The following is a 14168-nucleotide window of genomic DNA, read 5'->3' on the forward strand; positions in this document are numbered from 1 at the left end:
CCACCAAAAAGACAAGATCCAGCCTCATCCACTGGAGCACAGCACTAGTCCCCTCCACCAGGAAGCCTACACAACCCACTGAACCAACCTTAGCCCCTGGGGACAGACACCAAAAACAGTGGGAACTATGAACCTGCAGCCTGCAAAAAGGAGACCCCAAACACAATAAGTTAAGCAAAATGAGAAGACAGAGAAACACACAGTAGATGAAGGAGCAAGGCAAAAACCCACCAGACCTAACAAATGAAGAGGAAATAGGCAGTCTACCTGAAAAAGAATTCAGAATAATGATAAAGATGATCCAAAATCTTGGAAATAGAATGGAGAAAATACAAGAAACGTTGAACAAGGACCTAGAAGAACCAAAGAGCAAACAAACAATGATGAACAACAAAATAAATGAAATTAAAAATTCTCTAGAGGGATCAATAGCAGAATAACTGAGGCAGAAGAATGGATAAGTGACCTGGAAGATAAAATAGTGGAAATAACTACTGCAGAGCAGAATAAAGAATGAAAAGAATTGAGGACAGTCTCAGAGACCTCTGGGACAACATTAAATGCACCAACATTCAAATTATAGGGGTCCCAGACGAAGAAGAGAAAAAGAAATGGACTGAGAAAATATTTGAAAAAATTATAGTTAAAAACTTCCCTAATATGGGAAAGGAAATAGTTAATCAAGTCCAGGAAGCACAGAGAGTCCCATACAGGATAAATCTTAGGAGAAACACGTCAAGACACATATTGATCACACTATCAAAAATTAAATACAGGGGGGCTTCCCTGGTGGCGCAGTGGTTGAGAGTCTGCCTGCCGACTCAGGGGACATGGGTTCGTGCCCCAGTCTGGGAAGATCCCACATGCCGTGGAGCGGCTGGGCCCGTGAGCCATGGCCACTGAGCCTGCACGTCCGGAGCCTGTGCTCCGCAATGGGAGAGGCGACAACAGTGAGAGGCCTGCATACTGCAAATAATAATAATAATAATAATAATAATAATAATTAAATACAGGGACTTCCCTGGTGGCACAGTGGTTGGGAATTTGTCTGTCAATGCAGAGGACATGGGTTCGATCCCTGGTCCGGGAAGATCCCACATGCCACAGAGCAACTAAGCCCGTGTGCCACAACTGCTGAGCCTGCGATCTGGAGCCTGTGAGCCACAACTACTGAGCCCGCATGCCTAGAGCCCATGCTCCGCAACAGAAGAAGCCACCACAATGAGAAGCCCGCGCACCGCAGTGAAGAGTAGCCCCTGCTTGCCACAACTAGAGAAAGCCCTCGCACAGCAATGAAGACCCAGCTCAGCCATAAATAAACAAACAAACAAACAAACACTCTTACTTTAAAAAAAATTAAATGTAAAGAAAAAATATTAAAAGCAGCAAGGGTAAAACAACAAATAATACACAAGGGAATCCCCATAAAGTTAACAGCTGATCTTTCAGCAGAAACTCTGCACGTGAGAAGGGACTGGCAGGACAAATTTAAAGTGATGAAGGAGAAAAACCTGCAACCAAGATTACTCTACCCAGCAAGGATCTCATTCAGATTTGACAGAGAAATTAAAACCTTTCCAGACAAGCAAAAGCTAAGAGAATTCAGCACCACCAAACCAGCTCTACAACAAATGCTAAAGGAACTTCTCTAGGCAGGAAACACAAGAGAAGGAAAAGACCTACAATAACAAACCCAAAACAATTAAGAAAATGGTAATAGGAACATACATATCGATAATTACCTTGAATGTAAATGGATTAAATGCTCCAACCAAAAGACATAGATTGGCTGAATGGATACAAAAACAAGACCTGTATATATGCTGTCTATAAGAGACCCACTTCAGACCTAGGGACACATACAGACTGAAAGTGAGGGGATGGAAAAAGATATTCCATGCAAATGGAAATCAAAAGAAAGCTGGAGTAGCAGTTCTCATATCAGACAAAATAGACTTTAAAACAAAGACTATTACAAGAGACAAAGAAGGACACTACATAATGATCAAGGGACCAATCCAAAGAGAAGATATAGTAATTGTAAATATTTATGCACCCAACATAGGAGCACCTCAGTACATAAGGCAAATACTAACAGCCATAAAAGGGGAAATCGACAGGGACACAATCATAGTAGGGGACTTTAACACCCCACTTTAACCAATGGACAGATCATCCAAAATGAAAATAAATAAGGAAACACAAGCTTTAAATGATATATTAAACAAGTTGGACTTAATTGATATTTATAGGACATGTCATCCAAAAACAACAGAATACGCATTCTTCTCAAATGCTCATGGAACATTCTCCAGGACAGATCTTATCTTGGATCACAAATCAAACCTTGGTAAATTTAAGAAAATTGAAATCGTATCAGGTATCTTTTCTGAACACAACGCTATGAGACTAGATATCAATTACAGGAAAAAATCTGTAAAAAACACAAACACATGGAGGCTAAACAACACAGTACTTAATAACCAAGAGATCACTGAAGAAATCAAAAAGGAAATCAAAAAATACCTAGAAACAAATGACAATGAAACATGACAACCCAAAATCTATGGGATACAGCAAAAGCAGTTTGAAGAGGGAAGTTTATAGCAATACAATCCTACCTTAAGAAACAAGAAATATCTCAAATAAACAACCTAACCTTACACCTAAAGCAATTAGAGAAAGAAGAACAAAAAAACCCCAAACTTGGGCAGAAGGAAAGAAATCATAAAGATCAGATCAGAAATAAATGAAAAAGAAATGAAGGAAACGATAGCAAAGATCAGTAAAACTAAAAGCTTGTTCTTTGAGAAGATAAACAAAATTGATAAACCATTAACCAGACTCATGAACAAAAAAAGGGAGAAGGCGACTCAAATCAACAGAATTAGAAATGAAAAAGGAGAAGTAACAACTGAAACTGCAGAAATACAAAGGATCATGAGAGATTACTACAAGCAACTCTATGCCAATAAAATGGACAACCTGGAACAAATGGACAAATTCTTAGAAATGCACAACCTTCCAAGACTGAACCAGGAAGAAATAGAAAATATGAACAGACCAATCACAAGCACTGAAATTGAAACTGTGATAAAAAATCTTCCAACAAACAAAAGCCCAGGACCAGATGGCTTCACAGGCGAATTCTATCAAACATTTAGAGAAGAGTTAACACCTATCCTTCTCAAACTCTTCCAAAATATAGCAGTGGGAGGAACACTCCCAAACTCATTCTACGAGGCTACCATCACCCTGATACCAAAACCAGACAAAGATGTCACAAAGAAACAAAACTACAGGCCAATATCACTGATGAACATAGATGCAAAAATCCCCAAAAAATACTAGCAAACAGAATCCAGCAGCACATTAAAAGGATCATACACCATGATCAAGTGGGGTTTATCTCAGGAATGCAAGGATTCTTCAATATAAGCAAATCAATCGATGTGATATACCATATTAACAAATTGAAGGAGAAAAACCATATGATTATCTCAATAGATGCAGAGAAAGCTTTCGACAGTTCAACACCCATTTATGATAAAAAACACCCCAGAAAGTAGGCATAGAGGGAACTTTCCTCAACATAATAAAGGCCATATATGGCAAACCACAGCCAACATCGTCCTCCATGGTGAAAAAGTGAAACCATTTCCACTAACATCAGGAACAAGACAAGGTTGCCCATTCTCACCACTATTATTCAACATAGTTTTGGAAGTTTTAGCCACAGCAGTCAGAGAAGAAAGAGAAATGAAAGGAATCCAAATCAGAAAAGAAGAAGTAAAGCTGTCACTGTTTGCAGATGACATGATACTATACATAGAGAATCCTAAAGATGCTATCAGAAAACTACTAGAGCTAATCAATGAATTTGGTAAAGTAACAGGATACAAAATTAATGCACAGAAATCTAGCATTCCTATACACTAATGATGAAAAATCTGAAAGTGAAATTAAGAAAACTCTCCCATTTACCATTGCAACCAAAAGAATAAAATATCTAGGAATAAACCTACCTAAGGAGACAAAAGACCTGTATGCAGAAAATTATAAGACACTGATGAAAGAAATTAATGATGATACAGATAGATGGAGAGATATACCATGTTCTTGGACTGGAAGAATCAACATTGTGAAAATGACTATACTACCCAAAGCAATCTACAGATTCAATGCAGTCCGTATCAAACTACCACTGACATTTTTCACAGAACTAGAACAAAAAATTTCACAATTTGTATGGAAACACAAAAGACCCCGAATAGCCAAAGCAATCTTGAGAAAGAAAAACGGAGCTGGAGGAATCCGGCTCCCTGACTTCAGACTATACTACAAAGATAACAGTAATCAAGACAATATGGTACTGGCACAAAAACAGAAATATAGATCAATGGAACAGGATCGAAAGCCCAGAGATAAACCCATGCACATATGGTCACCTTATCTTTGATAAAGGAGACAAGAATATACAGTGGAGAAAAGACAGCCTCTTCAATAAGGGGTGCTGGGAAGACTGGACAGCTACATGTAAAAGAATGAAATTAGAACACTCCCTAACACCATACACAAAAATAAACTGAAAGTGGATTAAAGACCTAAATGTAAGGCCAGACACTATAAAACTCTTGGAGGAAAACATAGGCAGAACACTCTATGACATAAATCACAGCAAGATCCTTTTTGACCCACCTCTTAGAGGAAAGGAAATAAAAACAAAAATAAACAAATGGAGCCTAATGAAGCTTAAAAGCTTTTGCACAGCAAAGGAAACCATAAAAAAGGCAAAAAGACAACCCTCAGAATGGGAGAAAATATTTGCAAATGAAGCAACTGACAAAGGATTAATCTCCAAAATTGACAAGCAGCTCATGCAGCTCAATATCAAAAAAAACAACCCAATCCAAAAATGGGCAGAAGACCTAAATAGATATTTCTCCAAAGAAGATATACAGATTGCCAACAGACACATGAAAGAATGCTCAACATCATTAATCATTAGAAAAATGGAAATCAAAACTACAATGAGATACCATCTCACACCAGTCAGAATGGCCATCATCAAAAAATCTACAAACAATAAAGGCTGGAGAGGGTGTGGAGAAAAGGGAACCCTCTTGCACTGTTGGTTGGAATGTAAATTGATATAGCCACTATGGAGAACAGTATGGAGGTTCCTTAAAAAACTAAAAATAGAACTACCATATGACCCAGCAATCCCACTACTGGGCATATACCCTGAGAAAACCATAATTCAAAATGACACATGCACCCCAATGTTCATTGCAGCTCTATTTACAATAGCCAGGGCATGGAAGCAACCTAAGTGTCCATCAACAGATGAATGGATAAAGAAGATGTGGCACATATATACAATGAAATATTACTCAGCCATAAAAGGAAATGAAATTGAGTTATTTGTAGTGATGTGGATGGACCTAGAGCCTGTCATACAGAGTGAAGTAAGTCAGAAAGAGAAAAACAAATACCGTATGCTAACACATATATATGGAATCTAAAAAAAAAAAAAAAAAAAGGTCATGAAGAATCTAGAGGCAAGTCGAGAATAAAGATGCAGACCTACTAGAGAATGGACTTTAGGTTACAGGGAAGGGGAATGGTAAGCTGTGACAAAGTGAGAGAGCTGCGTGGACATAATATACACTACCAAACGTAAAATAGATAGCTAGTGGGAAGCTGATGCTCAGTGCTTTGTGACCACCTAGAGGGGTGGGATAGGGAGGGTCGAAGGGAGGGAGCCGCAAGGGGGAAGAGATATGGGACATATGTATATGTATAATTGATTCACTTTGTTATAATGCAGAAACTAACACACCATTGTAAAGCAATTATACTCCAATAAAGATGTTAAAAAAACCCAAAGAACTCTCTCCCTTGGCCCACACCACTGGGTATTTTGATACCTAATAGGATGTTTCTGACAACTTAGAACTAGACTTTCTTGGACAATGAAATAGGCAACTAAAGTAAATCTTGGTCAAAGTATATGGAGAGTATATTTCAAAGTATGTGGAGGGTATATTTAAACATTCAGGAGGATTTCTATGAGAATCTGCCCACTACTGTCTCCTGTTCTCCTGGAAATTGCCTGTCTTCTTTTACAATATTCATTCATGCCAATGGCCCCCTTGCCACAGTTACTTGGTTCTGGAAGTGGACTCCTCACCCACGTGGAACCAATCACATCTCCCAGCCTGCCCCGGCCATTAGTGATTGGTCCAGAAATGGATGCAACTAAACTGGTCCAGAAATGGATGCAACTAAACCAATGAACCCCTTCACTGGGACCTGTGGACTGTAGGCCAACAGAGCTGTGTCTTGTAGTGGTAGAAAGATGTCTGCAGCCATGTTCATTTCTTCAGTGTAGGGTAAGGAAGATAAAAGAGTGAAGCTCACATACATACAAAGATAAACAGAATATACTGAGATCCTCAGGGTGTTCAAGCCACTGGATCTACTTCTTCCTGACCATCAACTGTGTAACTTTTTCCTTCAGTTTAGTTGGATTCCAAGAAAAGGAAATTCTACTTCTGCTTAAACCATCCTGGCTAATACTGAGGAAGAGTGAGAAGTATCTCATCTACTAAAAATTAAATATCAAGTTTTCAGATACAGGCTAGTTCCTGAAAAGATATTGAAACAAAGCACCCATGCTTATCTTCTTTTAGCATGCCCTGATTTTTCTATTTGTAGCATCACAGTGAATTTTATTGAGGGTGTGCAATTCAACCCATATGGCTGAACATCAGCTCCTGTAAATATCATAACCAGAAATTCCTGGAGATAGATGTCATCCATCATACATAATTCACTGTGTTCTCTGAATTATAAGATGGGTAGAGTGTCTTGATTGCAAATTAGAAGCACCAACTCAAGGAAGCTTTTAAAAGAGGGGATTGATTCTAGGGATCAAGGAATGTCTCACAGAACCCATGGGCAAGGTACAGCCAAGACCTAGGAAGGGAGTGGAGCCAGGGGCCACCAAGTGGTCAGGACTTTCCCCCTTCCCTTGAGTCTGTGTGTCCCATTCATTATTCCTTCTTTCTCTGCAAACCATCTTTCTTTGCTTCTCAGATGGGAAACATGGCTGTTCCACAGTTCTCCGTGTTTCCAGGATGGCCAAATGGGAAACCATTCAGCCAGTCAACCTCTCTCTCAAATCTTTTTCCCAATCTCCTCTTTCCGCTTTTCTCACTACCCCCTCACATTCACAATTTCAAGACTCAGGCTTCTGCCTGGCCCCGCTTAGTTCAAGGGCCAACCCCTAGATCAATCGATCAGTCCACCGTGGAAAGGGGGTGAGGGTCTCAGTGAACACGTGGATGCTAGAGATACATCACTGAGGGAGAGGGTGGTACCGACAAGGTAAGGCTCTGGGCAGGGTGATCATTATGAATTAGGAGCCCCTCGAAGATGTGGACAAAATAACTGTTGCTTATGCGGTGTTCACTATGTGCCCAACTCTCTTCTAAGCATTTTACATTTGAGAACCTACCTAACCCTCCAACAACTTTATGAGAAAGGTGCTCCTAGTATTCTCATGTCATAGAGGAGGCTGCAGCACAGACATCAGAGGCCTTGGCCAAGCTCATTCACTGACCAGAACCTTCTCTCTTAACCAGTATGCACACTACCATTACAAAATGCCTTCCCAAACATAGAGCCTCATTTCCCCATCGCCCCAATCCAAAGATCCAACATGCCCTTCACCCAGGCCTTCACCTTTCTGCATCCTGACTTCTCTCTCTGTTGATGAGGCCTTTATTAATTTGCACTGGCTATGCAGTTCACGTAAACTCTCATTTAGACCTGTGACAAATGATCCTGCAAGTTAATGATGATTTTCCGCAGTTCAGGCACATCCAAGAGTTTAAGTGACACATCAAAGTTCACACAGCCAGTAAGTAGAAAGCCGAGTGCTTTAATTCCAAGTTTCACATTCTTTCTTTTGAGTAGTCAGATGACAGGCAGTTACACCAGGACAAGACTGCCCCCAGCTCCTCCCTCCCTGACGGTTGCCCATCCCGGAAACTGCTTTCTCTCTTGCACGAAAATTTGCTGTGCATTCCCTTCAGTTTATGCAGAAGCCCAAATGAAGCAAAAGCAGCAGGCAGAATGGGCTCCTGGAATTCTGAATCCCTTCCACTTTGATTTCCTTGGCATCGGGGAAAGAGGTGGTGGGGACCTCGGTGGTTCTGCCAGCAGCATTCTTATCCTCTTTTGTGCTTACAAAAGGCAAATGTTTGTCCTTTCTTCCTAGGAGAGAAGGGAGGCAAGTGCAAGGTGGCTTTCCTCTACCCGCATCCCTACCCTGCAATCTATCAGTTCAGTCACACCAACATCCAACGAATCATCAGAGGTGGCTGTGTGAGCCCTCACTGTGAACATCTGACACTCTGCCTTAAAAGATCCATGAAGAGATCTGAATGCATTTTTTAAAAATCTGGTAGAAAAGACTTCTTAATCCCTGCTCAGACATTTTCCCAAATCCTCTCGTGTTGATGTTAAAGAGTCCCCAAATTTCACCCAGGAATTAAGCCTAAGTTATTTAAATTGTGTGATTAGCAGTTGACATTGGAGCTTAAACAGGCAGCTTGTGGCATTAGTGCTGCTGTGATATTTGCCAGTTCTTTTGGCCACATTTTGGGTAAAATTCCAAAATTCTTGAGCTGATTATATAAGACAAATACTGCTGCTTTTATAATAGAGGCAGAGGTCTGGGAGTGAAACACCATTGTTTTTTTAAGCTGTCATTTCAGTGGGGAGTTGCCATTTAAACCACATTCTCTGCAGAAGCAAAATGACCATCTCATACCACGGTCCCATTGCAGATACTGATGATGTACCTAGGTGAGAAATGACATCCAGATATTTCCCAGATGGAGAAGTTCTCCTCCATACATTGCCAACAAGCAGATAAAAGTGGAATCCTCTTCTACCAGAGAATGATAGCACCCCCAGCTTACAAGTGAATGTTGTTGTACCTGGCATCTACCCTGTGTCCAAGCACATGGTAGAAATTTAGTTCAATTTTTGGCCTGCAAGAATGTGTGTAGGGGGCTTCCCTGGTGACGCAGTGGTTGAGAGTCCGCCTGCCGATGCAGGGGACACGGGTTCGGGTCCCGGTCTGGGAAGATCCCACATGCCGCGGAGAGGCTGGGACCGTGAGCCATGGCCACTGAGCCTGCACGTCCGGAGCCTGTGCTCCACAACGGGAGAGGCCACAACAGTGAGAGGCCCACGTACCGCAAAGAAAAGAAAAAAAAAAAAAAAATGTGTGTAGGGAGCATCTCCCTGACTCTGGCCTTTGTCAGGCAGCTAAGAACCCAGGGGAATCTGAGTTCAAAGAAAAATCTAAATGCCCAGGGCGTTCATTCAAGGAAAAGGAAGTCCACCTAATTCATAAAAGCTGAGGAAGTAAAACTAAGCCACTTAAGAACAGCTTTGAGTAAAAAGACCAATCCAGGAAACTATTAATATAATACCTGTGTCCAAAATGCCTTCTAATGTCTGTGAGGCTGCTTTTGAAATGTGTTTATAGTGGGGCTGCCGTTGAAGACCCCTTTAGAAACTCAGCCTAGATTGACAGAATGCTATTCCTTCTCAAGGCTTAAGTACTCAGAATAGAAAAATGGCCTTGTTTTCCCTTGCAGACTTCAGTGGGTTTTTTAAAATTTATTTCTATTTATTATATATATATATATATTTGTCTTCATTGCTGTGTGCGGACTTTCTCTAGTTGAGGCGAGCAGGGGCTACTCTTCGTTGTGGTGTGTGGGCTTCTCATTGCGGTGGCTTCTCTTGTTGCAGAGCACAGGCTCTAGGTGCACGGGCTTCAGTAGTTGCGGCTCTCAGGCTCTAGAGCGCAGGCTCAGTAGTTGTGGTGCACGGGCTTAGTTGCTCCACAGTATGAGGGATCTTCCTGGACCAGGGATCAAACCCATGTCCCCTGCATTGGCAGATGGATTCTTAAGCCCTGCACCACCAGGAAAGTCCCCAGACTTCAGTTTTATAAGCATCTTTTTATGATGCCATTAGTAGCTATCCAAGTTTTGGGAGGAGTGGTCATTCTTTGGATTTTTCCAATATTCTCCTGCAGAAAGTTTGGTGGGTGCCAGCTCTGGGCCAGAGTTGTGGTGTCTGTAATCACTGGGTCTTCTTCCAAAATTTCAAGACTGGAGTTAAAAGACCTTGAGTGAGTCCCAAAGATGGGTGTGATGAAGGGACCTCACTTGATAGTAAGGCTGATTGGCAGGAGAGAACCCACTTCACAGACACAATGGTTTTTCTCTCCATCTCCATGGCAACTGCAGGGCCAGCAGCTGCCAGTAAAATCAAAGATACACTTACCCAGCTCCTCCAATATCCCCTATAGTTATAAGATTTGGGCTCCAGTACAAGGAGGAAAGAGATAGATCAGTGTCCCAGCCTTCAGGCTGTTAGTATGTAACCTGTGCTGCTTGGCAGCCTTTAACATCAATTAACTTATCTTATTCTTCTCTTCACTCGTTAGAAGGACCATATTCAAAAGAAGATGGGGAAGTATTTTGTGACCACATTCCGTTATATAGACCTTCTTGGATTCGTGGTTGCCTATTACCTATTTCTCAGAAAAGAGCAAATAAAAGTGGCCCTGTCTCAGCCAACTCAACCCGGTGTCAAACGGTTCCTCATCCATCAGACTCTCAGCCTGAGGGTCACCTTCTCTGGAAGGCTACCCCTGATTCTCTCAGGAAGAGATCACTTCTCATCTACTTCCCTCAAGCATCGACCTTGACGTTTCCTTAAAGATCTTTCTCTCTGCTAGCTGTAAAGCTCCAGAACAGTTCACATCCTTTCATCATGATCTCCCCACGCCTAAAACTGTGCCAGGCACAGTTTGGGTGGCAGTAAATATTTTCTAAGGGATGATGGCCCAGCAGCCCAGGGCCTTTGTCATAAAGGATACCCACATTTTTGAGGCTCATATTTGTCCTCTGATTGAGCCCAAGAATGATAAAAATCCAGCCCACAGTGCAAAAGTTTCGAAGATATGAGTCTTGAGTATTGAAAGGAAAATAAGAGAATCTCAGGGATCTAACCTACAAGAGGAATAACTTGGCTTTCTTAGAATTAGAAAACCAATAAAAGTCAAGGTTCCTTTCTGTGACTCTAAATACCCTCTTCTCTTCCTTCCCTCCTCCCTCCCTCCCTCCTTCTCTCTCACAGTCTCTCTCCCCCCTCTATCTCCCCATCTCTTTCTCGCTCTTTGTCAAGTTCTTACTGTGCTTTCACTGGGTCCAATATGGACAAAATGGCAACCACCCAAGAGTCTATCTTTATGATCTTACTGTTGCAGTTTCACCACTGATCACAAACTCAATATCTCTCAGTTCAGTTGCTTGAGAGATTAAATCCAGTTGATTGCTGGCCACTTAGTAGAATTAGCTGGATGACTTTAAGTCAGGTGCCCACATATTAGACATCTTATTTTTCTGCCACCCAGAATTGGCAAACCAATTCATGTTCCGTGTGACCCAGGTGGAGTTCTACCCTGAGCCACAGGGACAGAGGAAATAACTCAGGCCTAAGCAATTCAACATGACATCACTGTCCATGGAAACTGGTTCCGGGTATGCACATAAGTCAGACTTCAGGTGAGGATTCTGAGATAAAAGATCCTCCATCTTCTGTGAGCATTACAGGAGGAGATGTTCACTCTTCCTTTAGATAGTGTGATGTGGTGTTGTGAGGTACAGATCTTTAGCAATCTTTTTGTCACATTAGAAGGAGCCAGACTGAGCATGAAGCCTGCCCAGAAGAACCCAAACCAAGTTTTGGAGGAAAAACTCAGTTATAGTGATATTATCTGACTCCTTATTCCAGTCTTGCCTGAAGCTGGTTCTACCCTAGGACATTTTCAACCTATACATGCCTTCATTGTTTAAGCCAGTTCAAGTGGATTTTTCTGTCACTTGCAAAAAAAAAAAAAAAAAAAAAAAAGTCAAACTGATTTGATTTGACACTCACCTGCTCATTTATGGAGCTGGGCTGCAGAGCACATTCATGTTTCAAGTGGGAAATGATTGACCCAAACTCTATTCATCTGAGGCACCTGGACAACTCAGAGGTATAAAGTTGGCTAAAGCATGTTGCCATTACAACTGAACTCTTAAGAAATGAAAAAATATGGAGTTCAGTTCTGATACTGAATTGCTTTATCTTCTCTCCTAAGGAATTTTAATCATGTTTTTCATCACTTCTTTAATTTTTTTTTTCAATTTTTCTTCAAAACAGTTAACTATTCTTCTTAGAAATAGCCACAGGCTGTGTGTGAAACATCTCAGATGAGCTCCTTTTGAATTATTCATGTGAGAAAATCTCTATAGATATCCAGAAATAGGGTGCTTTTCTGTCTCCTCAGCTTAAAAACAACTGGCTGCATTTTGCTAAAAAGAAAAACTGTTTGAATTGAGACCGGATTTGAAGAACATCACCCCATTTTTCTTTCCATAGATCAAATTTGCTGGAGAAAACTTGGGGGGGAATAGAACTTTATAATAAAGTTTATATAATAAAGTTTATATAATAAAACATTTGCCTCTTTCTTACTATATGTTTATGTATGTGTTTCTTATCTGTTAGAGATTATAAATAACTAGAAGGCAGGCAGCTGTCTACTCAACCCAGCTGAACATTTTTCTAGCACGATGCCACAATATCTGGGCAAATGTCACTAGTGGTAGATGTCAGCAGAGCTCTGGAATGTGTTTACTCCTCTGCTCATTCCTTTCTCTTTCTTTACAAGGAACGCAAATTTCCCAAGTTTGTATCCAAAGAAATGGAAAACATGTACATTGAAGAGCTGAAGTCATCCGTCAACCTGCTTATGGCTAATTTGGAGAGCATGCCAGTTTCCAAAGGCGGCGAGTTCAAGCTTCAGAAACTCAAACGCAGCCACAACGCTTCCATCATCGACATGGGTGAGGAGAGTGAGAACCAGCTCTCCAAGTCAGACGTCGTGTTATCTTTCTCCCTGGAGGTAAAAGCCCTAGACCCTTGAAAGCTTCCTGGCATCGCAGGCAGGACATGGGTGATGAGATGCATCACAATCAGCTTGTTTTCCTCCTTGCACCCCAGGAGCAGTTATTAAAATAACAGCTTGCTAAGCATAGCTCAGCTAATCGACAAGTAATTTCCCATCTCCAGGAGACCATACTTTTTCCTTAGGAAATGTAGTCCTAAGAACCACTTACTAAGTTTAATGTTGGATTACTTTCCCCAACTTAAAGCAGTGCTTAAGGGTTTTGTAAATACCTTGTGCAATTTAGAAAGTTTAACATTTTGGCAACCTGTGTTACAAAAAAAGCAATCTAGCATCATTTCATGGTGGGTTGTCAATTTTCTCTCCCATTCTCTCTCCCTCTGGCTGCCCCATTAGAGAGTCCCTTGTTGCAGTGGAGACTCTTTTAGTTTGTCTCATCACCCCAAGAAAGAACCCATTTTGGCCAGAACTGTGGCAGAAGGCTCAACATGTCAATATTTCTCTGTAACTTTTACTCACATGTTTGTTTATCATACATATAATCTAAGGAGTAGATCTGATCTAACTACATCAGAATTATTGAAAACTGGTTCAATATGCACGTTTCCTGCACCACCCAGAACTGTTGACCCAGAGTTCTAGAGGATGAGAATATAAAATGGTGCGGTCACTTTAGAAAACAGTTTGGTGGTTTCTCAAAAAGCTAAACATAAAATTACCATGTGATCCAGCAGTTCCACTCTTAGATATCTACCCAAGAGAGATGAAAACACATCACCACAAAGACTTGCTTGCAAATGTTTATAGCAGCATTATTCATTATAGCCCAAAATGGAAACAACCTAAATGTCTATCAGCTGCTGAAAGGGCAAAATGTGGTTCATTCATATGATAGAACACTCTTCACCAATTACAAGGAACAAGCTACTGACACATGCTTTGATTTAGATGAACCTCCAAAACATTATGCTTAGTGAAAGAAGCCAGACACAAGAGGCCACATATTATTTGATTCCACTGATATGAAATGTCCAGAAAAGGTAAATATCCAGAAACAGAAAGTAGGTTAGTGTTGCCTGGGGCAGGAGGTAGAAACGGACATAAAGGACCTTATTGG

At 41.0% G+C, this 14168-nt stretch overlaps 1 protein-coding gene across 11 annotated transcripts in view; it reads left to right on the forward strand.

Annotated features, from left to right (window-relative positions):
- The window catches only part of CADPS (calcium dependent secretion activator), a 478170-nt gene that overhangs the window by 215213 nt on the left and 248789 nt on the right, over nucleotides 1-14168 (forward strand). For all 11 annotated transcript variants that reach the window (XM_081245095.1, XM_081245093.1, XM_081245090.1 and 8 more), the window contains exon 5: nucleotides 12815-13048. In XM_081245095.1, the coding sequence (XP_081101221.1) occupies nucleotides 12815-13048 (234 nt within the window). The remainder of the gene's footprint in view (nucleotides 1-12814; nucleotides 13049-14168) is intronic.

Source organism: Mesoplodon bidens, assembly GCF_964165515.1.
Source record: "Mesoplodon bidens genome assembly, chromosome: 10".
Classification (NCBI taxonomy): Eukaryota; Metazoa; Chordata; class Mammalia; order Artiodactyla; family Ziphiidae; genus Mesoplodon; species Mesoplodon bidens.